At 36.2% G+C, this 25,231-nt stretch overlaps 1 protein-coding gene across 4 annotated transcripts in view; it reads right to left on the bottom strand.

Annotated features, from left to right (window-relative positions):
• Window positions 1-25,231, bottom strand: part of tp53i11b (tumor protein p53 inducible protein 11b) — a 67,825-nt gene that overhangs the window by 3,060 nt on the left and 39,534 nt on the right. For 2 of the 4 annotated variants that reach the window (XM_077194490.1, XM_077194491.1), the window contains exons 2-7: window positions 18,890-19,036; window positions 16,473-16,610; window positions 5,853-5,911; window positions 3,712-3,760; window positions 3,507-3,603; window positions 315-416 (exon numbers count right to left, since the gene is read on the bottom strand). In XM_077194490.1, the coding sequence (XP_077050605.1) occupies window positions 315-416; window positions 3,507-3,603; window positions 3,712-3,760; window positions 5,853-5,911; window positions 16,473-16,601 (436 nt within the window). In that variant the 5' untranslated portion in view covers window positions 16,602-16,610; window positions 18,890-19,036. The remainder of the gene's footprint in view (window positions 1-314; window positions 417-3,506; window positions 3,604-3,711; window positions 3,761-5,852; window positions 5,912-16,472; window positions 16,611-18,889; window positions 19,037-25,231) is intronic. The other 2 variants (XM_077194489.1, XM_077194492.1) reach the window with 1 other exon arrangement.

Here is a 25,231-nt window from a genome sequence, read left to right as displayed (position 1 = left end):
ATTTGGCAAGTAGTCATGTAATAGGTGGAAAACTACAGGAAGTTTATTTGTTGCACTACCATATTTGGCACAACTGCTCAATATAAACAAAATGTTAATATTATATATATATAAAAAAAAAATATATATATATATATATAAACTATATGTGCAAAACACCACAGACAATGTAGGTTACAATCTACAATGTAATAAGTACCATATTTGAATGAATTCATTGCGAGACCACAACCACTAGAGGGCAGTGCCATCATGACATTACAGGGCTGACAAAATACAGCATGCACAAGACTCAAGCTCTCATTGATACAAACCTAAAAACTGGATGGCGAAGTAGCAGGCCTCGCTAAGTAATGTCCACTGGATGATAACCTTCTCAGCAGTGTACAAGCCATTCCACATGATCAGAGAGAGGCCTGCCAAAAAGAGGGCAAAAATATACACACCTGTTCAAAAGTTTGGATCAGTAAGATTTTTTTTTAAAGAAATTAATACTTTTATCCAGTAAGGATGCATTACATTTATCAAAAGTGACATTTATAAAGTTACAAAAGATTTCTATTTCAAATAAATCCAGTTCCTCTTGAACTTGCTATTCATCAAAGAAAGCTTATCATGGTTTCCACAAAAATACTAAGCAGCACAAATGTTTTCAACATTTATAATAAGGATCATGTGACACTAAAGACTTTCATCACATGAATAAATTACATTTTTAAATATATTTAAATAGAAAATAGTTACTTTAAATTTAAATAATATTTTACAATTTTAAAGTATATTTTACTGTTTTTGCTCAAATAAATGCAGTCTTGATAACATACAATAATTCCAACTGACTCCAAACTTTTTTTCTTATTTTTTTTTAGAAGTTGCAACTGCTAAACAAACATTCAAACAAACCCCGTGTGACACATTGTGCCACAACATAATTTAGACGAAATGTGTTTGCTTCACAGTTCTATAAAATATAATATAAATAAACAAAGTTCTGTCATGAAACTCTAGATGGCGTAGGCTATCTGCTTGCAATCACGTCGTTCTATAGGGCACAGCGGATGTATCCGGCTGTATCAGCAGCCAATGAGCTTTCTGCTCATCTTTCAAATACTTGGTCAGTGTTCAGGGTTTCAGAAACCCTCCACCTTCCCCAGCTCCACCTGTATAGATTAGCTATGGGTAATTCATGTATGCTAACATACAGCAGCAGGAATGCTTTAGTTGCTCAAAGCAGCGTTTTGCAAGTCATGTTGAGTCAAGTTTAAACCAATAAATAATAGAAGTAAATTTTAGAAATGGCAGATAAAAAGAGAAAAAAGTGGCAAAAAAGAGAAAATAAATGAGTGAGATGACAAATGTTCACTGTTCCACTGAGCAGAACTTAAAGGTAAATTATCACTGGGATGTGGACGGACAGGTGGACGATCCTTCCTGTACACCTTGAGATACCAAAGAACAGTGGCTATCATGTACTGACAGACTTAGCAATTACCAGGACAATTAGATGAGTAATATTAAAAACATGTCTCAGCCATTTAATTTTTGAGGGAAAGATGTGAAAAGGAATCCGGTAGAGAGGGGAATAATTGCACTACTTATCTGTGCAAATTTGTTGTGTGCAGTGGACCAGAAAGAGTTCGATTTAATGTGCAATTACATGAATGAACAGCGGAGAGCATGCAGCCCTGCAGGGAATATTTTCTTCTCGCTTCTCTTCACAATACACTGGCTGACTGGCTATTTAAACGCCAAAACACATCCTAAGAGCCCCTCGAGTAGAAGGGGGAAAAAAAGAGTCTGTTTACGGCCTATCAATAGATGCACTGACCACATACAGTCATGGTCAAAATTAATGGCACCCCTGGTAAATATGATCAAAACTGGCTGTAAAAAATAAATCTGCATCGTTTATCCTTTTGATCTTTCATTCAAAACATGCCAAAAAAACGAACCTTTCATTGAAGTAAGAGAATTGAAGTGGAGTGGAAATCACATTATGAAATAAAGAAATGTTTTTCTCCAAAACACGTTGGCCACAATTATTGGAACCCTTTTATGAAATACTTTTTGCAATCTCCTTTTTTTAAGATAACAGCCCTGAGTTTTCTCCTATAATGTCTGATGAGTTTCGAGAACACCTGACAGGAGATCAGAGACCATTCCTCCATACAGAATCTCTACAGATCCTGTAGATTCCCAGATCCATGTTTGTGCTTCTCCTCTTCAGTTCACTCAACTCATCAGATCATGGAACTGGGACGGTCATGGCAGAAGCTTCATTTTGTGCTCTGTAACACATTTTTGTGTTGATTTTGATATATGTTTTGGATCGTTGTCCAGATGGAAGATCCAAACATCGCCCATTATAAGATTTCTAGCAGAAGCCGTCAGGTTTTGATTTTTTATCTGTTGATATTTGATAGAATCCACGATGACATGTATCTGAACAAGAAGTCCAGGACTTCCAGCAGAAAAATATGCCCACAACATTAAAGATCCAACGGTACATTAAATTGTACACATGGGGTACTTTTTATCCTTGTGTGCACCAAACCCATCTAGTGTTTGCTGCCAAAAAGCTCTTTTTTTGTTTCATTTGACCACAGAACCCTGTGCCGTTTAAAGTTCCAGTCGTGTCTGACAACTGAATATGCTGGAGTTTGTTTTTGGACGAGCGAGGAGGATTTTTCTTGAAACCCTCCCAAACAACATGTGGTGATGTAGGTTTTTTTTTTTTTTTTTTAAATAGGCTTTCTGACCCCAAGACTCAAGTAATCTCTGCAATTCTCCATCTGTGATCCTTGAAGAGTCTCTGGCCACTCAAACTCTCCTCCTCACCGTGCATTAAGGCAATATAGACACACATCCTCTTCCTGGCAGATTCATAACATCTTTAGTTGATTGTAACGTCTTAGTTATTGCCCTGATGGTCAAAATGGAGATTTTCAATTCTTTAGCTATTTTCTTACAGCCACTTTCTATTTTGTGATGCTCAACAATCTTTTGATGCACTTCAGAACTATATTCTTTGGTTTTACTCATTGTGATGGATGAATAAGGGAATTTGGCCTTTGTGTTTCCTCATATTTAAACTCCTGTGAAACAAGAAGTCATAGCTAGACAGTTTCATGTTCCTAGACACCCTGGTGTGCCAAAAAAGGTAAACATCAATGAGAATATACTTCAGAGATATTTTACTCGTAAAAAATTCTAGGGGTACCAATAATTTTGGCCAACGTGTTTTGGAGAAAAACATTTATTTCATAATGTGATTTCCCCCCCACTTTCAATTCTTTTACTTCAATGAAAGGTTAGATTTTTGGCAATGTTTTGAATGAAAGATCAAAAGGATAAACGATGCAGATTTATTTTTTACAGCCAGTTTTGATCATATTTACCAGGGGTGCCATTAATTCTGACCATGACTGTACATGACCAAGTCTAAGAGAAATCCTTAGGTAATGCTGCGTTATTAAAAATTACAGAATGACATGAATATGACTTACTGAGAATGGCCCCTCCATAGAGACGTATAGAGACACTGGTGGCTGTTTGCTCCTGGTCAAATACAACCTCATAGAGCTGGTTGGGGAAGGCTAGGGCCTATAAATCACACACAGAAATCCACTTAATGATGACTAGACTCATTCTGAAGATAGTAAGAAAGCAATGCTCCTGAGAACTTATGGAGCTTCAGGTGCTGAAACTCACCATAAGGGCCATGACTGTGAAAACCACAGCAGAGAAGAGAATCCATAACCTTGAGAAAGAAAAAACATCAGAGTCAGTAGAGAAAACAGCTTTGATTGCGTATTCTAAAATGTTCTAAAATGCCATGGGCAGTTTAGCAATGCTGTAAAGAGGGATTCAAAAGCCTGAGACCAAATATCTGGGATTCAAAATTGCATTTAAACCTGGAAATAAACTGAAAGAAACTTTGATTTAGTCAATTTGTTGGCCGCTGTATAATAAAATGACGTCATCATGACGCCATTAAAATAAACCATCCACTTGTTTCTGATGCTGGGATCCTTCTGAAGTCTGTACAGACACAAACCAGCTGTTTAAACTGGACGCGTCAAAGCAAACGTTCTTTCACTCTTCCAAATGTCCTGTTGACGTCAGACTCAAGTGTGCGGCGTGTCAGAAACTGACAGGCATCAGTGTAGACAGCATCTGTGATTATTGATGTGACGCTCACATCCAGTTTAGCAAGTGTCAGCCGTTAAGTGACTGAACACCAGTGGGCGGAGCCTATGGTGTGATGATGTATAAGTATTCATCGATGTATTGCTCTGGAGGCAGTCATATGCAAATGTTTTATTTATAATCCGTCCTTCTGATGACACGTTAATCCGAGGTCCTCACTCTCTGTGTTCAATGAAAATCCCATGGCACTTCTCGTAAAGAGTAGTGATGTAACCCCGGTGTCCTGGCCTCATTCCCTCCAATGGCCCTCGCCAATCATGGCCTCCTAATAATCCCCTTACATTGAATTGGCTCTATCACTCTCTCTCCACCTATAGCTGGTGTGTGTGAGCGCACTGGCGCCGTTGTACTGTGGCTGCCGTCGCATCATCTAAGTGGATGCGCACACTGGTGGAGTTTGAGGAGAGACCCCGACATGATTTTAAAGCGCTTTGGGTGTACATTAGTAAATATGAAAAGTGATATATAAATGCCTCATTCATGTTTTAATGGTAAAAAGACCTCTTATATGTCAAATGATCAAGGTAAAAGTGATTTCTCATATTAAGACCCCTTTGATATAAATTGAAAATATTAATTCTTTCCTCACAATTGTTTTTGAAAAAAGTTTCATGGCTCTAGAATATTTTTTTATATGAATATCTGAACATGCAATATACATACATACAATAGAGCCTCTGTTTTTAAACAAAACCAAAAAAAGTTTAATTCTAGCTTATACTTGAATGTGGAAGTTTCATAAAATAAAAAATAAAAAAATAAAATAAAAACAACATTTTGCGCAAAAAGCTGAGAAAATCAAGTTTTTGTCAAAGACTACGTCTGAATGGGATTCTGAATGGGGAACTGCTTCAAAGTGCTGTAGCTCATCCCGAGTCGATATTTCATGCGTTAACATTAGGCATTTTTTATTTATATGCAGTTTAATGTTGATGATTGCATTATTTTACATATACATACCTTATATCAGTGAAAACATGGAAAGTTGAAAAATTCCATCAATAGCGGGGAAAGAGTTAAATATTTTAGATTGTACCCTATTTTAGGTAACTAATCAAATACATTTGTAATTTGACACTTTTTACAGGAGGTCAGATAAATGAATAAGACATATTTTAGATTCTACCCATTTTATAGGGAACTAATTAAATAAATGACATGAACAGAACATAAACTAAAACATTGACAACTAAAACATTTTTTTTTTAAATTAGCAGCATTTTCACTAGCGGTCTCGGGCTTTTGGACCCCACTGAATACATTCCAGAAATATGCTATGTCACTGAATGGTGTGAAATTCAATCTGAGGTAGGTAGACTTCACAAATGACACAGCTAATGCACATAAATTAGGAGCTAATAATATTGCAGGGGATTCTTCTTACATAAATCATTTACATTCGTGTCCAAAGACAGACGAAACGCTACACGTTACTGAAACAGAACCTGAATTTGTACAATTATCAGGTTCAGGGTTCAGCTGGTTCAGGTGTGGCCTGTCAAAATAACTGTGCTTTAATTAAAGGCTATTTTCTGCACTGTTGACCCAAGGCAGAATGTAATAAATGAGGTGAATGAGAGCAATCTCCCCTAAGCACCACAGTGCAGAGAGAGTGGCAGAACAGCACAGGGATGTTGTCTTACCTCAGTCCCACAGGCTCTCGAACCGCAAACTTGATCTCATTCCCCAGCATCTGACTGATCTGAGAGAGAAGAGGAGGAGGTGAAGGGAGGAATAAAGAAAGATGTGGGGAGAGAGATAGACACGAGGGAGAAAAACACGACACTCAGAATAATAACAAATTGTCACATCCAGCAGAAGAGTCATTTGCAACAGAAACCTCCCATCTAAATTCACTTCGGATGAACAAAAACAACTAAATCAGTCTGAAGCATGATGAATTAATAGTGTATGGTGAGTTATCCACAGTGTGTGGAGCGAATCATTAAAACATCTTTAATTAAAGTGAAGAAACCTGTCATCATTGACGTCTGGTGGCCACCGGTGAATAGGTTGATTAATAACACAATATATTTAGCATGAAACCCAATTTGATGATAAATTAGCAAATGCCGCCACCCACACAAAGTCTCTGATGATTTCCAGAGATTCACACATTTTCCGTCATTAATTGCTCACCCTCATGTCGTTCCAAACCAATAAGACTTTCGTTCATCTTCAGAACACAAATGAAGATATTTCTAATGAAATCTTGAGTGATTTCTGTCCCTCCATTGACAGCTACACAACTACCACTTTATGCTTCAAAAGTACATTAAGAGATTGGTAAACTAATCCATATGAATTGAGCGGTTTAGTCCAAATTTTCTGAAGAGACTTGATCGCTTTATACGATGAATAGATTGAATTTAAGTGAACTATCATTCAAAGGGTAGGAAACGTTTTTGATAGAAACATTGTGAAATATTATTGCAATTTTAAATAACTGTTTTCAGTTTAAATGTAATTTATTCCTGAGATTGCAATGCTGAATTTTCAGCATCATTACTCCAGTCTTCAGCAGGGGCGTGTCTAGAAGGGGGGCACGGGGTGGCACTGCCCCCCCCTGAAATATGATTGGCCCCCCCCTGGTGCCCCCCCCAACATCATTGGGCTAGATTTACTGTCAACCTGACAATGTCCAACGCCATTGGATCAGAGCGCTGTCAATCACTGCTTGATTTGCGATTCGCAAAGCGGAATCACAGGTCCGCGTTTTTCAAACAGTAGGAGAGAGAGAGAAAACACCTTGACGCGTCACTGTTTATGGTATATGCACACACTCAATTACAGTATATATTTTGAAATATCGCACCATATGTTGGTCTGATTACTTTCATGTGTGACTGATCAAGCCAGTAACGTTAGATTAGCTAACGTAATTTCGGCAGATGACTTGTCAGTGTTATTCCGTGGCAGCGCGTCTACATAAATATAAAATAGATACATGGGTCATTCCTGGTATGCGGTGACTTTCCTGTCCCAATGATTTATTTACTCATATTTTCTCTAAAATGAGTCACATATTTATAATAAATGGCTTGAATTGTAGATTGAAGTATTCTTTACCATTTAATCAGAGATAATAGACATTAAAAATACTATTTTGTATTTTACACAATTTTAATTGATGTATGCATTCAATTATATCATGTCCTCAGTGCACAGTAATCAACTTCTGCAAGAAATATAAACCATGAAATGACAAAAACCTCAAAATATTTTTAAATTCTGTAATAGACTAGGCTAAATTGCCTCTAATCATACATATAAATCATGTGGAAATATAGGTCTTTTTCTTAAAATTTTCTTCAATTACTGCGTACCTGAAGTCATCTTCCACCCTGTTAGTATGTACTTTTTTGCCTTCCAAATCCAACTGCAATTTCCTTGAGACCATTTTCAAGAAGTGAAATTTCTTTTCTTTTACCTGCTGGAATTCAACTGTACAAACTGAGGTATGCTTCAGCTCTCACTCCTAACTTTTTTTTTAGTTTTTGAAATGTTATCCTGCTTGTCCCACCCTTAAAGTTCCACCCTGTTAGGCTATGTTATGGAGAATGTTTGTCCTATCAAAAAAATGTAAAAACAAATCTGACATAGTTATAAAAGTTCTGTTCATCTGTAGAAGGTTAGCTAGCTAAAAATGTTGATCACTCAAAGAGCTATGGCTAACTTAGCTCAGAATTTTCAAACCCTGTTAGATCTATAAACCTAGCAGGGTGGAATGTTAAACATTTTCGATTCATCAAAAATTGTTTTGCTTGTTTCAAGAAGAAGAAAAAATCTAAGATGGCATAAGGGACATATACTATGCAAGAAAAGCTCATTATTGTTTAACATTTACATTATTAACATGTTGTGATATACGTATATGTCCCTAACAGGGTGGAAAATTTTTATGGACAGTGTCTGAACAATCTACCAATAATTATTATTATAGAGTCCCTGAGCTTGACCTATATGTCAAACATCAAACCTATATGTTAAACATGTCACTATTTTGATAGAATGCTAAAAACATGAAAATCATGCCTTTTTTCCCCAACATTTATGATGCCAAAATGTCACCACATACCAGGAATGACCCACATATTACTTTATCTTTTGTTTTAAAGACTAAAGGCACTATAATTACAACTCTGTGTAATTTATACTGAATGGGTATTTGTTTATTTTTACACCGCAACAGGACATCCAAGGTTTCTTTAAGAAGAAACCATGTCAGAGACAGATTTCATGCAGAGAACGTTTGCCAACACACACACGTATTTATTTTCTAAACACGTATTTATTTCCATTTGAATTTTCTGATTTCCCATGGGCCCCCCCTGACTGGATCTTGGCCCCCCCTGTGCCCCCCATTTATAAAATCCTGGAATCGGCCCTGGTCTTCAGTGTCACATGATCCTTCAGAAATCATTTGAATATGCTGATTTGCTGATCAGAAAACATTGCTAATTATTATCAATGTTCAAAACAGTTGTGCTGCTTAATATTTTTTGTGGAAACTTGAGACATTTTTTCAGGATTGATTTGATGAAAGTTAAGAAGAACATCATTGGTTTAAACAGAATATCTTTGTAAAATTAAAAATGTGTTTACTGTCACTTTTGATCAAAAAATCATTTCTTTAAAAAAAAAAGAAATGTCCCTAAACTTTTGATGGGTAGTAGTGTATATAATCAGCATAACAATTTGACTCAAAATCAGCATGAATGTCAATACGCAATGAGATGGGAGATTAGTAGAACCACAATCACCTGCTGGATTGCTATTCTATTGATTTGTGCATGGAAGAAACATTTTATTTCAGCCACAACTCCAGGTTTGCTGATTGATGACATTATAAATGCTGTGATGGATATGAGTGGGATGTGTTTCTTTTATTCTCAATGGGTGCACATCTAATGTCAATAAAAAGCCAAACCTCCAGAACCCTGTATGGATTTCCTTAAAGACTGTGAAATAAGACAGAATAGGAATGCAACAGGGAGATAAGAAAGAGAAAGCGAGCGTAAGAGACAGAATGGAGGCAGAGAGGTGGGGAAATAAGCATGCAGAGATAAAGAGAGAACACACACTATGAGGGCTGCGATGGTGCAGGTCCCCTGTAGATCCTGCCACAGTGATACAGCAGACGCTGCTGCTGGCATTCATACTGGGATGTGCTAATGACTCCAAAATAAATTAGATTTGGTGACTGCCAGAATGTAGATGCCCAGAGCTGTCTAAACAATCACCACAACTTAAAATATCACCCAAAGTAAACAAGAGAAAAAATTGGATTTTTCCGTTAGATCCGATACTGCCGCCTCATGCTGCCACATAACATGTATTTCAACTCAGCCTCTGCTGAGAGACTGTTCAAGTTAATGAAATGACAACACAATACCACAATATCTTTCAAAGAGCAGACAGACGGACTTATTTTCCGGTTTAGAGCGTGCAGAGTGCTGAAAGAGAATAGAGTAAAATAAGATTTCTGCATGACAAGACAAGAAATACCTAGTTATAAAACACAATGAATAAATATAAAGTAACTACATAGAATGGGGTGCAAATATCAAAATACAAGGCCAACTCACAAGGTTGAAAACTATGATAAAAATAAAGATACAGTTCTAAAAACGTTCTAAATATAAAAGAATATCAGAGTTCACACCAAATATGACGGCACAGAGACACAATACTGTTGGAATCACTTTCAGAATTATTTTTTCCAACTGATGAATGATTAAAAACATTGACAGCCAATCAGAATCCATCCTTCTTTAATGAGCTAGAGCATTTAAAGCAGCAGACGACATAACTGCAGAAAACGCTTATCATAAACACAATGATATCGCACGCTGGTGTGGACGCTAATATAGTTATCGTTATAGTTATCGTTCTTTGTGTGAACGCGCCTTTTGTAACATGTAAAAGCAAATAAAAGTTAAATGTAAAAGTAAAAAGAAATCTTTCTTATTCTGAACTGTTTTGTTGCATTCTGATAAAAATAATGCAGAAATTGTGACACTGATCTTTGTACAGAAGGTCAGATGTTGTTCAAATAATTGAAAATGTAATTATTATTATTACATAAAAATATCTTGAAAATGGGTTGTTCAAAAGAAAAAAAAGGTCATAAATAAGATTATTTAATGTATTCATGTTTTCTTGGTTTTGAGCTTGACAATACAGCATTAAAAATATATTTTGAGCCGCTAATCCCGCTCCTACCTCAAACCTACCCATAAGCATTCCTTAAAAATATAAAAGTACAGTTATAAAGAAAAAACATAACAGACAGACAAGAGTAATCAAAATAATTTAAGTCAAAAGTGGTACAAAAAGAAGTCCAAATGACGATGTGTTGCAGTTGCGGTCCTCTGTGGCCGTATAGATCAAGATGCATTTAATTCTTTGCATTTGTAAAAGAGGATTTAAAAAATATATATTTATAAATAGATTTTAGAGCACCTAACCCCACTCCTACAATGCGTAACAGGCAAATAAGTAAAGTCATGGCTATTTATTGCAATGAATGACCAAAAAACTGTATAAAAGTATTAAAAACAACTTGTGTTGCATTCCAAGTCTACTGTAGCCATACGAACAGAGTGTAACTTGTATCCTGTTTTATATTATATAATACACAAATGGTTTAGGGGTAGGGATTGGGCTACGTGCTCAAAATAGTGTAAATTAAAAATTCAAATAAATGTAAATAAAATGATGCTGGCTGGTTAAATTGAAAATCACACCCCAACATACATGTCATAATGGCAAAACTATACCTCCATTCATGAGGATAAAACTCCCATGCCCATGGCGCCTGTGTATGTCAACAAAGGTTTAATTGAAAGCAATTATATATCCTGCACGTCGAACAGGGACTCTAGAGGGGCAAAAAGTGTTAAAAAGTGACGCCGAGGGGTCCTGACCCAAGCGTCAATATGTGACAAGTTAGGAATGAGAATGTGTTGAGGCGTAAATTTCTTGCGAACCACCATTTCTAATTTGTTAAAGTGGGATGATAACCTAAGAGGCATTATTTAAAACTCATTAATGAGTTAAGACACCTTAAAATGTTCAACTTTAATAGATCTGAGAAAGAAAGTGTGCTGACTTCCTCAATTACAGTGGATCGGCAGCTCCACAGTTCAGAAGTCAGAGCAGTTTTATAGTGTGGTCTGCCTCAAATTATTGGTTGTGATCTTTCCACCATTGATGACATTTATGTCTCACGTTTGCAGAGAAAAGGTCTAACAGTTCTTAAAGATCTCATAAATTCGGCCGGACACCTCTAGACTGACGGTTCAGGGCCAATTTAAAACTAGGTCCACACGTTTTTTTTATTGGCGACTCTTACTGTAGGATTGTTCATGCTCTTAGTTCCTCTGGTATTTATGCATCTGTATTTCGATGGGATATACACTTTATGTATGCATGTGTGTTTTTCTCATTCTTTGTATTTATATGCGTTTATTGTATTTTATTCCATGTTATTATTGTTAATGAGCTCACTAGGAAAAATCCCAGACAACTAGGTTATGGCAATAAATAAAATAAAATATATCTTCAATTTACAATGATTACAAAGAAGTTACATCACTAAGCAGAAACTTCTGCTTCCAGGTCAGAGGTGTACAACTGTAATGATGATAAGCCTAGATTAAATTTAAATCCAATCCGGTTTTAATTTTAGAGCTGTCATATTTCATTAAGATTCACAGCAGTAAAGATTTCAGGCTCAAACGCGTGTTTTCCCAACAGCCTAACTGCAAATTTCATTTCATCTGGTGGTTGGTTCTGTGATGGCCATCTTATTCAAGCAGTGTGAGCAGCCGAGACCTTTCTGAGCTCTAAAACAGCGCAAATATTTTCAATTTGCTGACCGCTTTGGCCTCTGCAAGAAATTCTCAGCGAGTATCAACATCCTAATTAGAGGCTACTGCAGGTCAGAGTCAAGCAGAAGATAAAAACCAGGCATAGCAATGAGACTGATATCATGAGCGCTATAACCAAAGCCCAGGTCGACTTGTGTGGAAGATATATAAACGTATATAGAGCACCTTTTTGAGGTTTATTACCACATCTTTACACTAGCTCGGCTGTCAAAACAACTGCTGATACAAATGCAACTTCCATTTGGATACTTCACACCAAAAGGCTATGCACACATAAAAACAGTGCTTCACTAGGTGTGTATCATGTGATTGTGCATGTGTTCAGACATGTGCATCTGTCTGAATGGGGGTTTGGCCTCTGGCTTCTGTGACATTACTGAATCATGCATCTGTACAGTCATTCTAGCATGCGTGGTTTTCACAGGAACAGACCCTACTCCAGGAAGCAGACCTGAATCATGAGCGTGAGACGCATTTAGCAGGAATAATCATGCAGGATAGTGTGGCACAGGCCAGCGAACAGAGGCAGAGGGAAGGCAGGAACAGGAAGAAATAAACAATGCTGTTTTTAATCTGCTCTGTGTGACCACCAGCTCCTTCATCCTTCATCCTTCATCAAGCAACGGCGCATGCATGAAGGAAAAAATGTGCAATTCAGGGAAAGGGAAGCAACAGAAATTCTACAGAAAATCTGTCATTTGAAGGATGTGACCCACAGTGTTTGGGAGTACCTTCGAGACCTGTAATATAATCTCCAACAAACAGCGGTGTAAATGCACCTTTACAACAAAGCAAGATATCCGGTAAAGGGATAGTTCATCCAAAACTGAAACTTTTGTCATAATTTATCCATCCACTTCATTCCAAACCTGTATGACTTACTGACATACAAAAAAAGATAGAAAGATATTCAGATTTTTTTTTCACACAATGAAAGCCCATGGCGTCCGATGTTGTTCTGGGCACCAGTGCTTTTCATTGTATGGGTAAAAAAATGTTGAAACATTCCTCAGAATATCTTTTAGCATACAATTTGAAACAACATGAAGGTGCAACAATTGTTTTATGCAACAATGATGCAATTAATTGATCAAAAGTGAGAGTAAAGACATTTATAATGTTGCAAAAGATTCCCATTTCATGTAAATGCTGTTATTTTGAACTTTCTATTCATTAAAGAATCCTTAAAAAAAATGATCACGTTTTCCGGAAAAATATTAAGCAGCACGACTGTTTTTAACAATGATAATAATAAGAAATGATAATAATATAATCTTGTGACACTTAAGACTTAAGTAGGCCAAATGAAAATGTAAATTTGTCATCACATTTTAAGCTACATTCGTCATTCAATATTAGCCAATTTTTCATTCTGGCTTTTTGTTTGTTTTCAAACACATAGCGCATTTTTAGCACAAGGTGCATTTTTGTAATAGTATCATGCTCTAACAAAATTTAAGTCAACCACTTTCAAGGACCTATGTTTGTTTGCACATACTTTGTAGTCATTGAATCCATGTGTCTAAAATTCAAGTACTTACAAGCAGCCTGGGAATTCCCTGAGTTGTTAAGTTGTCGAAATTAATTCATTTAAATTCCTATTATTGTGGAGTCAGAGAAATATGCTCTGAGCCTCTGATTAATATATACTGCCTATCTGCTCACTTAAAAATACACCGCAGCTTCAAAGAAGTTAACTACTTTATTTCACAAGGATACCTTGACTGAAGTTTAATTTAAATCATGAGTAGCTTGTTACTGGCAATCTACATTTTTAAAGTCCCCTCCTCAACACTGGACCCAGTTGTGCAAACCAGAAGATCTTTCATTGCAATCTCTGCAAATGGGAGCTTGTTAGATGCCTAAATCATATAATACCATTAGTCTTTTCAAATTATACTGAATAGCCATAGTGTTTAATACTGCTGAATGGCTCTGTTAAATCCTACAAAAGACCCTATATTAGTGAAATCCCCACAGAGCTGAATCTGATGTGCTGAAAGGGGAAGTGCAGAACAGGGCCCATACCACAGCTCTGAATAACTCTAACGTCACGCAAAACCAAGACCCTTCACTCTATATACAGGAAACTCAAACCTCCTGCTCATGGAGGAAACAACAGCCATTTCACCGCATCAATTTCCTGTGGGTGTACAGCTTAAGGACGAGTGAAAAGTAAAATGGAGTGCTTGCTTCATTTATTTTTAGTTGTGAATAGGTCCATCTTCCTCTATCGCAAACCCGATAAACAATTCTCATGAGCGAGGACAAACCGCCTCAGGAATGGGTAGACGCATCAAAGAGCATATTTGTGAACATGAGCACTGCGTGTATATATATATATATATATATATATATATATATATATATTTATATCATGGAAGTATATCAATGTTTATCATATATCATTTTTCATATCGTACATCTCATACCATGAGATGCTGGATTACTGTATGTTGTGCACCAAGTGCAGATCTAATTTCATTGGAAAAAGCTCTTCGGGTACAAGTACCAGCAAAACAAGAACAAATGGTACCTTATCAAGCTTTACATGCTTTATTGTAATAGCAGTGATTAGAAGATTGAACATACAATATATATGACATTTTTATCAGATAATATAACAGCAGGTCAAACATAATATTTAAAGGGCTTATGACAAGGATTTTTTATTTTTATTATTTTAATATTCAACCTTCATTCTGACTCTCTGTATGAAAAGATACGTTTTTAAGGGGCCATATTACCATATTATTCTAATGTATTGTCTGATTTGTAGCACAAACAGTTTTACAGTTTACTGCACTTTGATATATTCTTCTTGTTATTTCCCTATAGCGGCTAATAAATCGGAAGTCTCGCACATTTACAGAAAACAATTTACTTCTGAGTTGAAAAATAAGATGGATGAGGACGAGGAATTTTTAAGCTATGAAACTTGCAGGATGTCTTAATGGTACAATGGTGTCTTAAGGCCTGTTCACACCGGGACGAATTTCGAGATATTCGCCAACGTTTAACGCCTCGTGATTAAACAAAGGGCGCCAATGTGAGTGTGCACACCGACACAAAAAACGGCACGTTTCTCTTTTTTTTTAAACGACTCGGGTTCGTTTTTTTGGTTTGACGCGCCGCGTCAAAAACTATCCGACCAATGAGATTGGCGCTTTTGCTCACGTTTCTGGAGCTTATGAAGTTACTGTAAAACACAACTTGGGGGCGCTCAAACACAAATTGGTCTTGCCGAGCACACATACGTAACGGCGAAGAAGATATACGCCAAGTAGCGTCTACACACTGCCAGGAAGAAGACAAGGAAGATGCAAGCCAAGATAAATGTAGAGCTGCTGGTCTCGCTGGTGTCAGAACATAAGGAGCTGTATGACAAACGCGACAGCGACTACAAAAATATTGATAAAAGAGAACTGTTATGGAGTGGTATTGCAGAGCAAATGGGCCTTGATGGTGAGTTTCATTTCACTTAATTGTTTTTCATGTACATAGCCTTTCATGTCTTTCATGTACATAAGCGCCATCTAATGTCAGAGAATGAATTTGCGTGTCCACTTGGCTCATCGTCAGCGAAAATCGCTTGGGTGTGAACACAAAAAACGCGTTGAAAACGCTGGCGAATAACGCGCGCCGATATTCGTCCCGGTGTGTACGGGCGTTTATATGTCAAATGATCAAGGAAAATTTGATTTCTTATGTCATGACCCCTTGAAAGGGGTTCATAAACGGCATTTTTTTTATTTTGTAATGTTTCCTGAGGTATTTTTGCATTAAAAACTGTTATCATTTAGAAATAAAAGCAATGTATACCCTGTTTTTATCCCTTTGATTTGAACACACTGTTCAAATAGCCGGGTCTTTAAAATAAAAGCCCATTGCTGTGATTGGGTAACTTTGCATATGAAATAAGTATTCCACAAGGAACTCTTTTGAAAACGTATTGTTCGTTTTAACTATTACAGCTGCCAAGATGAACTGATCGTGAAAATGTTGATTACAGCATTATATTTAAATCTACTCCCATTGCATAAAAAGTTGCCATTGCTGACATGCGTGTCAAACATTGCAGGTAAAAAAAAAAAACCTAATACTAATACTAAAACCCTACTAATGGTAACGCACTACTCAAAAAGCAGCAGGTAAAATTGAGGCTAAATGAGCCTATTAGTGCACCTATTTCAAGCAGATTGCATTGTTGTTTTATGTACTGCTTCTAATCGCACACTGACAATATGAACATCCGTTTCACTGAAACAACAGCAAAAATGGACATGCATGTCTGTGTGTTTAGGTTGCTATGCAAGTCAGGGAACTTGGGTAAGGAATTGTACAAGGACAAGATATACAAACACTGACCTTTGACCTGTGCACCTCTCCATCATCATCCTCTCCACCGACGCCCAGGATCTTGCGAGTCTTGAGTCGGCTCACCAGATCGGTCTGACTGTGTTTCTTCATCAGAGGCGGATGAGGTTTAGAAGCCATTCCAGAAGTCTACAGAGGAGAAGAGGAGTGAGAGAACAAGATGAGATCTGATTTGTCACTTCATGCTCGTGCATGTACTCGTTTGCACTGGGAATGGAGTTCTCATTCTTCTTCTAACAAGACAAGATCTTTACTGTGCGCAATCCTCTTGCACACCAGGCTGTCCTGACATACCAGTGAACCCTATATGAGGCAATGGATTACTCAAGAGAATAAATTATATTTTGCTCTCAAAAAGGCAGTAAAACAACATCACATGAGGTACAACAAGTCTTGACAAGATCCTCGGTTCCTGTGGCACATTTGCAGTCAAATTAGGCACAGCATCAAACCAGCATATTAGAATGATTTCTGAAGGATCATGTACTGATTTCTGAAGGATTATGGACTGGAGTAATGTCTGCTGAAATTTAGCTTTGCAATCACTGTAAAAAATTACATGTTAAAATATTTTTTAATAGTAATATTGTGAAAAATTATTACAATTTTAAATTACTTTTGTGGGTAATGTCTCAGTCAAATTTTATTGATTAATTAATCGACACATCATGTAATTAATTTTGCGTGTATGATAGTGACAGTGAACCTCTATGAGGCAAAGGATTACTCCAGGGAATTAATTATATTTTGCTCTCAAAAAGGGAGTAAAAAGACATCACGTGAGAGAATATCAGTTTTGACAAAGCTCCTTAGTTCCTGCTACACGTTTGCGGTCAATTCAGGGACAGCACTTCAATAAGAGAACGTGGATATGAGCGTCCTGACATAAGGGCACACTGCACCTTTAGATCTCCGCAATTGTGGCTTTATTTCTCACGCCTGCAATGCAGTTTCCTGTTATTTGGACAATACTTTTCACATTTGTGATATGCCAGGTCATGAAATAGATGTCAGATGTAGACATGACCAGGGGTGGACTAGCCATTGGGCAGAACGGGCACTTTCCCAGTGGGCAGAAGTGCTTTTTGGGCCAATACATCTCATACAAAAAAAATAAAAAAATAAAATATATATATATACATATTGGTCTGAACAGCCCATAAAACTTGTACATCGGCGGCCCATTCCTGTAGTTTTGTTTTGCTTAATTGGCAGCGCTGGGATCTTTGTGCTGATGTAATGCATTGGACAAAAAGAGTAAGTGTAGGGTTTTTTTTTCTACATGAAACACGTAGATCAGCGGCCCATTGGTTCATTTCTTGATTGACAGTAGCCTGGTCCAATCACATCTTTAAACACATCCCCCTCTGGGCTCTGAGCGAGCGTGTAAGTGTGTATCTATAGTCGATGGAGATGGAGATAAAACGCAAGGAATGCGCTGAGAAATAGTGAAAAAAGAAAAGAAAAAAAAGCCATTCAAGTGGCGGATGAGGACAGCGAGGAGGATAAGGAGAGAAATTAGTGAGTGTAGAGAACTGCGGTAAGCTTAACTAGTTACTTTCAGAACACTTAAGCTATGACTATAGGAACCCATTACAGCATTATTTCCACATATGCATATTTGACAATTACGCATTTTACTAGAATTATAATGAGACGCGTTTGTAAACCATGTTTTCCGCCAAAATAAAAGCTGGATGCAGTTTCCGTCAAAATAAAAGATCATGTGTTTATCTCTTTCAAGTATAGAAATTAGTAAAAAAAACTAATTATGAAAGTTTATTTTATTTTTCAGTGCATTTGTTTTACAATATATGGCTATTACTGTCATGGGATTAATATTATAACTATTGTTATATAGTAGTGTAATGTAGACAGACACTTTCTCACAACTAAAAGAGTTTTTCTTTGTTCAATTTGCACACTGAATATGGGTTGGAGCTCTTAATTTTGAACTCTCAAAGTGCACCAGATTGATGAATCTAACATTAAAAAGCACTAAATTTTCTTACGGGAGAGCATGCAGAGGTCCACTCACAACAGATTTAACAAAAAATCCTGTGAGAAACACTGGTATTGCTAGCCAATGCAGCTTATAGCTTGTTTAAGGATTCATCACTGTGGAGTATAGTTCAATTGTATTTTACAATTAGTAGTTATTTCATCTGTTAAATCTTACTTATTCATGGCATTAGTGGTTTTAAGTAATAGGAGTTGGTATACATATTCAAGGGCATGCAAAGATCGGTTGTGTTTAAAAACACATGTAGTGGGCCGGTCTGGGCCAAAATGCCAGGGGTGATTTTTTGTCCCAGTCCAGCCCTGGACATGATGACTATAGCATTTACTGCTTGGTCTGCAGGAACATCATATCTCAGGTGACTTGTGAGTGTGTGTACTCCAGTCACCTGCTCTCGTGTACTGGAAAGCAGAGGTACAGACGGCAAGTGCTCCCTCAGCAGAGGGAGAGAGGAGTTGGGCGTCACAATCGATCAGGAAAAGGATGAAATGTGTCTGAGACTCCAGCACTACTGAGCCTGAAGGTGTTCAGGACGCTGTAAGAGCAAAAAGGGGGTGGATTTTAAAAGTACAGTCATCACCAGAGTGCTCTTCAGACAGCAAGATGTAGAAGCACATAAAAAAAAGCAGTATTCATTTCAATGGTAATGAAGATGTCATTAGACCAGTAGATAAAAAAAATGGAATTAAATTTTAGATTAATGCATTGATGAATGAATAAATCAGTCACTGCAACGCATTACAATCATTTCTGGCCACTCAGTCCAAGACTGATGAAACCTACCAAAACCAACAGATGAAACTTAATCAATCATAGATATACAGGCTACTAATTCAAGGATAGAACAAGTCATTTAAATGTTATGAATAATATAATAATTAATAATAAAGGTGTCCATTTGAACTGCAGTGTTTAAAACTGTACACACAGAATTTACAATATACAGTAAATAACTTAAATATATATAATATATATATATATAAAACCAAGTTTGGAGTTTTATTTTTTTATTTTTAAAAAGTTTTTTTTAAAGAAAGTAATACTTTTATTCAGCAAGGATGCATTAAATTGATCAAAAATTTAAAAAAAAAAAAATTCTCCCAATAATTTTCTATTCAAGATACAGTTCATTTGAATTTTAAAAAATGGTTCCACAAAAATATTAAGTGGCAACTGTTTTCAAAATAGAATGATTTCTGAACAATCATGTTACACCGAAGAATGTTCCATGTGCAATAATTCTTAATGGTTCATTGAACAAACACGAAAAACATAAAGGTTTGCGTATTATCAAGCAAAAATATTAGCATCTGCATTTAAAAAAAAAAACATCAGCTGATCATCACAGGAAAACAATGAATAGATTAATTGCTTTACGGAGCGATTCAGCCTGTGTGTGAATTTATCGTCACAGATAAGAGGAAGGCAATGGGCCATGCTGCCTCCAATCAATGTACAGCAAATCACATAAACGAGCCAGGCGATGCCATTCAAATTCGTCGTTCCAATGCGTTCCTTGACATGAGGCTGCTGGAGTGATGCTGATGCAGTTGCCTAGCAACCCCTCAGATTGCGCATTTGGCACCCTCCTCTCATTACCGAAAGTATATATTCTGTGACAAGGCTCTCTTCATCTTGACAACTCACCCCATTGTTACTCTTATTCTTCTGGTGGTCAAATCAAGCCTTTGACGCAAGTTAAAGATCTCGCGGCCATGTGCGAGTTTTATCGTCTGGCTTTGTCAGGTTAAAGGCTCCATGTGATGCCGAATTTTTTAAATGTGGCTACTGTATATAGAATTCTGAAGCTAATGACAAATGGAAAGATGAAGCAAAGGAACATTGTTCATTTCAAAAATCATCCAGACACTCCGGGAAGACTTCAGCATTAGGTGGTGAGTATAAAAAGGAGGAATTAAATATTAATGGACTTGCTAAACAGGAACACACTGCAACTGCAGGAAATGTGGGCAATATGTGCTTGTGTGAGTGAATGAAAGAAATTTAGCTGCAGGACAAAAGCCCGCCAATGCATTTCTCCTCAGCATCAGTATGTTGGGGATATTAAACATGTATACAATATGACAATGAGGATGATCATGATAGCATGTGATCTGAATGGAATTTTACAACTTCAATCACGTCATGGACAACTTCATCAATAATCTAGGATAACTATATTAAAAATTATAAATAAATTAGTTTACTTAATATTAGAACTGCCAGTTAAGCCGAATGAATGAAACAAGAAAGCACTTATCATTAGCATTAATTAGCCCTCTGGTGCTACATAAAATTGCTTGTGTGAGTTAAAAAAATAATACACAGCCCTTGCATCTTATAAATATATAATACAATAAAATGAGTGCTAGGCTATTTCTCATTCAGTCATATGCATCTCTGGAAATACCCAAAAATAAACAAATAAACAAATGAATAAAACACATGAATAAATGAATACACAAATGAAAAAATAAATAACTTAATTAATAATACTTACAGCTTTAAGTATTATAAGTATTATTATTTAATAACTTTATTATTAAAGTGTATCTCTAATATGTCTCCTGAGTCCACTTGTAACTGGATTTCACTTTAGGTATTTTACCACTTGCAAAATGGGCTTTCAATAAAACTTGGCTTCCTGTACAATAGAAAGGCAGAAAAAATTTAAATCAGAGGTGCTAACTGAACAGACAGCAGAGAAAAACAGCTGTTGTCTTCCTTTTGCCAAATAGGAAAACCTCAACACCCATAATGCACTGGGCATGTTGACAAAGGTTATTTTCTTAAACAAAAACTGAAACTAAGACTAAAACTATTGATCAAAAAACATTTTCGCAAACTAAAATAAAATAGAGATTTCAACATAAATAAAAACTAACTGAAATAAAATAATAATTAGCAAAAATAGATTGTTTTCGTAATTAATAAACTCTCATCCTGTAACAGAAAATCCTGTTACTGCGCTACTTTATTTTTTATGTAAACTAGACGGACATATTGAACTTTTTCAGCATCTCGCACATGACACTACGCTCTAAAAACGCGGCACTCAAGATAAAATAAGTTCAACTTTTAAAAGACGCGTCACGAGACCTTGCACATTTTCCTCATTCCACTGCCCTCGTCTCGTGTTTTTCAAAGCAAAAACACTTTCTGTGTGAACCAGCCCTAAGTAGCAGAAATGGCTAAATAAGTATTTCCATCATGTCTAGACCTTATATGCAAATACAGCTGCAGCTTGTTTGTTATCAAACAAGATACCACAAATATTAGACAGGATACCACACTGAGAAGAAAACGGAAAAAAAATAGACATACATTTTCAGAGTAGAAGACAACTAAATGTCGTGAAAATGAGTATAACAGTGAGTATATTATATTAAAAGATACAATAGATATAAAGCAAAAATGGATCAATAATAGAATAATATGTTTGAAAGGATTAATCATAGAAATAACCATAACAAAATCATACACATTTTTTTCTTTCTTATACACCACGTTTAACATATATATTTGTTTATATAATATTTCATCTATAATATGAATGAGTTTAATAGAATAATTTTTACTTTTAAGCTGCATTTGTTTGGTTCTCAAACAATTATTTTATTTTTATTATTAAGAAGTTTCCACAAGAGTTAACTGTAAACTGCAAACATTAAACTTTGCTGAAATGAAATGTCTAACTGGAAGTGTTCTGTTAACTCTGCAATAATTACAGTATAATTACTAAAACTGAAACTAAATATATAAAAAACTACTTTGTGTGTTGACAAAATAAAAAATAAACTAAAACTAACAAAGCGAACTAAAACTGAAATTTATAGGAAATTTGAAAATGATATTAAATTAAAAACTAATTAAAAAATGCAAACCTATAATAACCTTGTGACAAAATGCCAAGGTAGAGTCAAATACCACCTTGCCTTGGTAAGAAATACTTCTTAGCAAACTTTTAGTCATACTGGTGTTGACTTGTATTGTTCCCGGGTGCAGGAATCCAAAGAGTAAACGTGTAGCGGTAGTGAGTTACTTTCAGTTTCCAGTGAAGGATCCAGCGTGTTTAGGCAGTGGATAAAGGCTGCAAAGAATCAGAAATACAGAGAGAAGGCTGCGACGGAAAATCTGAAAAACTTCTGTGTTTGTGGAAAGAAACTGCTGTTTTGTCAGTTCTCAACGTCCGAAGCAAAACACCGTCGCATACAGGTACGAAAGCTCTAGCCATAGTGTTTCAATTTTACCATAATGCTGTTTAAAGAGTAGACATAGTTCAATACAATTTTCAGTAATAAAACTACCCTTACTGTTTTGTTAATAACTGACTGTCTGTGGGCGGGGATACAAAATTCAGAAGTATAATCGGTAGTTTTCACGAAAGCCCAGGAGCTGTCAAAAGTCATCCGACAAATTAACGTCAATTTCTCAGTAACAAGGAGAACGAGTAAACATTGTTCATTTAAACATACCACCAACATTGTTTCAATACAAAGCGTGTTGACAATCGGCGACACTCTAATACATCACTGCTAGAGATGAAAAACAATATTATTGAAAATAAATACATAAATAAATAAAATACTTAAACCCTGTATATAAAATATAAAACATTGCTGAAAAAGAAATGCATAATTAATTGATTATATCTGAGATTAGCAAGGCAACCTTTGTTAGAAAAACCATTAATCATTTTCAAGAAGCAAAGTGACTACATCAGTTTCAAAGCGTGCTCTTCCATAGGATCTGTGGCTTATTGACTTTCCATTCAATTATAATCCATCTTCAGAGTATAATCAGAACTCTTAATGAGTACACACCTCAAATAAAGACTGTGCAGAGGCTGAATGGCATTCGTCACCCACGACAACATCTTAATTAAAAAGTCTTCTTTCAAAGCACAGTCTAAATGCATTTTATACACAATATAATTGAAATTTGCGCATTTTAACAAACAGCTACAACCCGATGAACGGTTGCTGGTCCATTAGTCCTAAACACTGGGACAAAGCATGATGCTTTTATTTCCTGAAAGCATTTGTCAGACGTGGCTCTGATTTGGGTGTTCAGTCTTGCAAATGCATGTCTCTCATTGCTCAGAGAGATCATGTTCTCCATAAACATTACAGCTGCAATTATTTTAGACTAAGATTACAAGGCCATGGTCGACGCTAACACACTTTCTGTAAAAAAAAAAAAACACATTTATCCCCACTGACGACCATTCAAAAATTAGGAGTGAATTTTGGCAAAAATTACATTTCTTATATTTCTAATATATATTTTTGTTATTAGTGCCTAATTGTTTAGTGGATCCTAAAAGCATGACATTTTTGTTTTTAGTTTAGTTTTTTTAAAGTAAAAAATATTTACAAATAAAACTAAATGGTATTTCAGTACAAATTCATCGTTTGCTTGGCAATGTGGCTGATACTAGCAATAAAATTTCAATCTGTGAAATTTAAATGCGTTTCTGTTAATATAACAAATTTGGCAACGTGCTGCCTCACAATTAAAGGGTTAGTTCACCCAAAAATGAAAATGATGTCATTAATGACTCACCCTCATGTCGTTCCAAGCCCGTAAGACCTCCGTTCATCTTCGGAACACAGTTTAAGATATTTTAGATTCAGTCCGAGAGCTTTTTGTCCCTCCATTGAAAATCTATGTACGGTATACTGTCCTTGTCCAGAAAGGGAATAAAGACATCATCAAAGTAGTCCATGTGACCTCAGGGGGTTAGTTAGAATTTTTTGAAGCATCGAAAATACATTTTGTTCCAAAAATAACAAATACGACGACTTTATTCAGCATTGTATTCTCTTCCGGTTCTGTTGTCAATCCGCATTCATGAGTCCGCTGACATAAGACGAGCTGACGTGTTATCTGGTGCGCCCGAGCTTCGTTTACAGTCTGAGGGAGACGCACGCTGTAAACAAAACAATCTTTGCAAACATGTCTAAGGATTTCGACACAGGGGAAGACTTGCATTTTTTTTAACCAGACATATTTATTTGAACCCGAATACACGGACGCACCAGATAACACGCAAGCAGCGTCTTAACGTCAGCAGCGTCACTGGCCTCGTGAACGCGGATTGACAACAGAACCGGAAGAGAATACAATGCTAAATAAATGCTAAAAAAAAATTCTAACTAACCCACTGAGGTCACATGGACTACTTTGATGATGTCTTTATTTCATTTCTGGACAAGGACAGTATACCGTAAATAGATTTTCAATGGAGGGACAGAAAACTCTCGGACTAAATCTAAAATATCTTAAACTGTTTTACGGGTTTGGAACGACATGAGGGTGAGTCATTAATGACATAATGTTCATTTTTGGGTGAACTAAGTAACCCTTTAAACTTAATGGTATTTTGGTAGAAATTCATCTTTCACTTGGTAATATGGCTGATACTCCCATTAATCAGGGTTCCTATACATTTTCTATTTCAAAATTCCATACCAATCCAGACTCAAACATCCAAACCTATCTGTATATTTGTATGCAGGTATTTAACATAAATGGATCATACAACATTATTTTCAGCATTATGTTTGGTATATACAGTCATCTGTAAATATTTTTATTTTCCCTGGGGGGGTTTTCCATTGGTTTTCTTGAAGGGATAGCATGCGCTAAAATGTAAGAGGGGCAATAGTCTGACACCACAAATATTTTTCCATATGCCTCTTCAATGTAAAATCTGGTTCTGGAAGTA

The sequence above is a fragment of the Siphateles boraxobius genome, unplaced genomic scaffold, assembly GCF_051911475.1.
Source record: "Siphateles boraxobius isolate OS27281-9 unplaced genomic scaffold, OSU_SipBor_1 32, whole genome shotgun sequence".
Classification (NCBI taxonomy): Eukaryota; Metazoa; Chordata; class Actinopteri; order Cypriniformes; family Leuciscidae; genus Siphateles; species Siphateles boraxobius.
The sequence above is the reverse complement of the archived record's forward strand: the minus strand, read 5'-3'. Positions and strand labels throughout refer to the sequence as shown.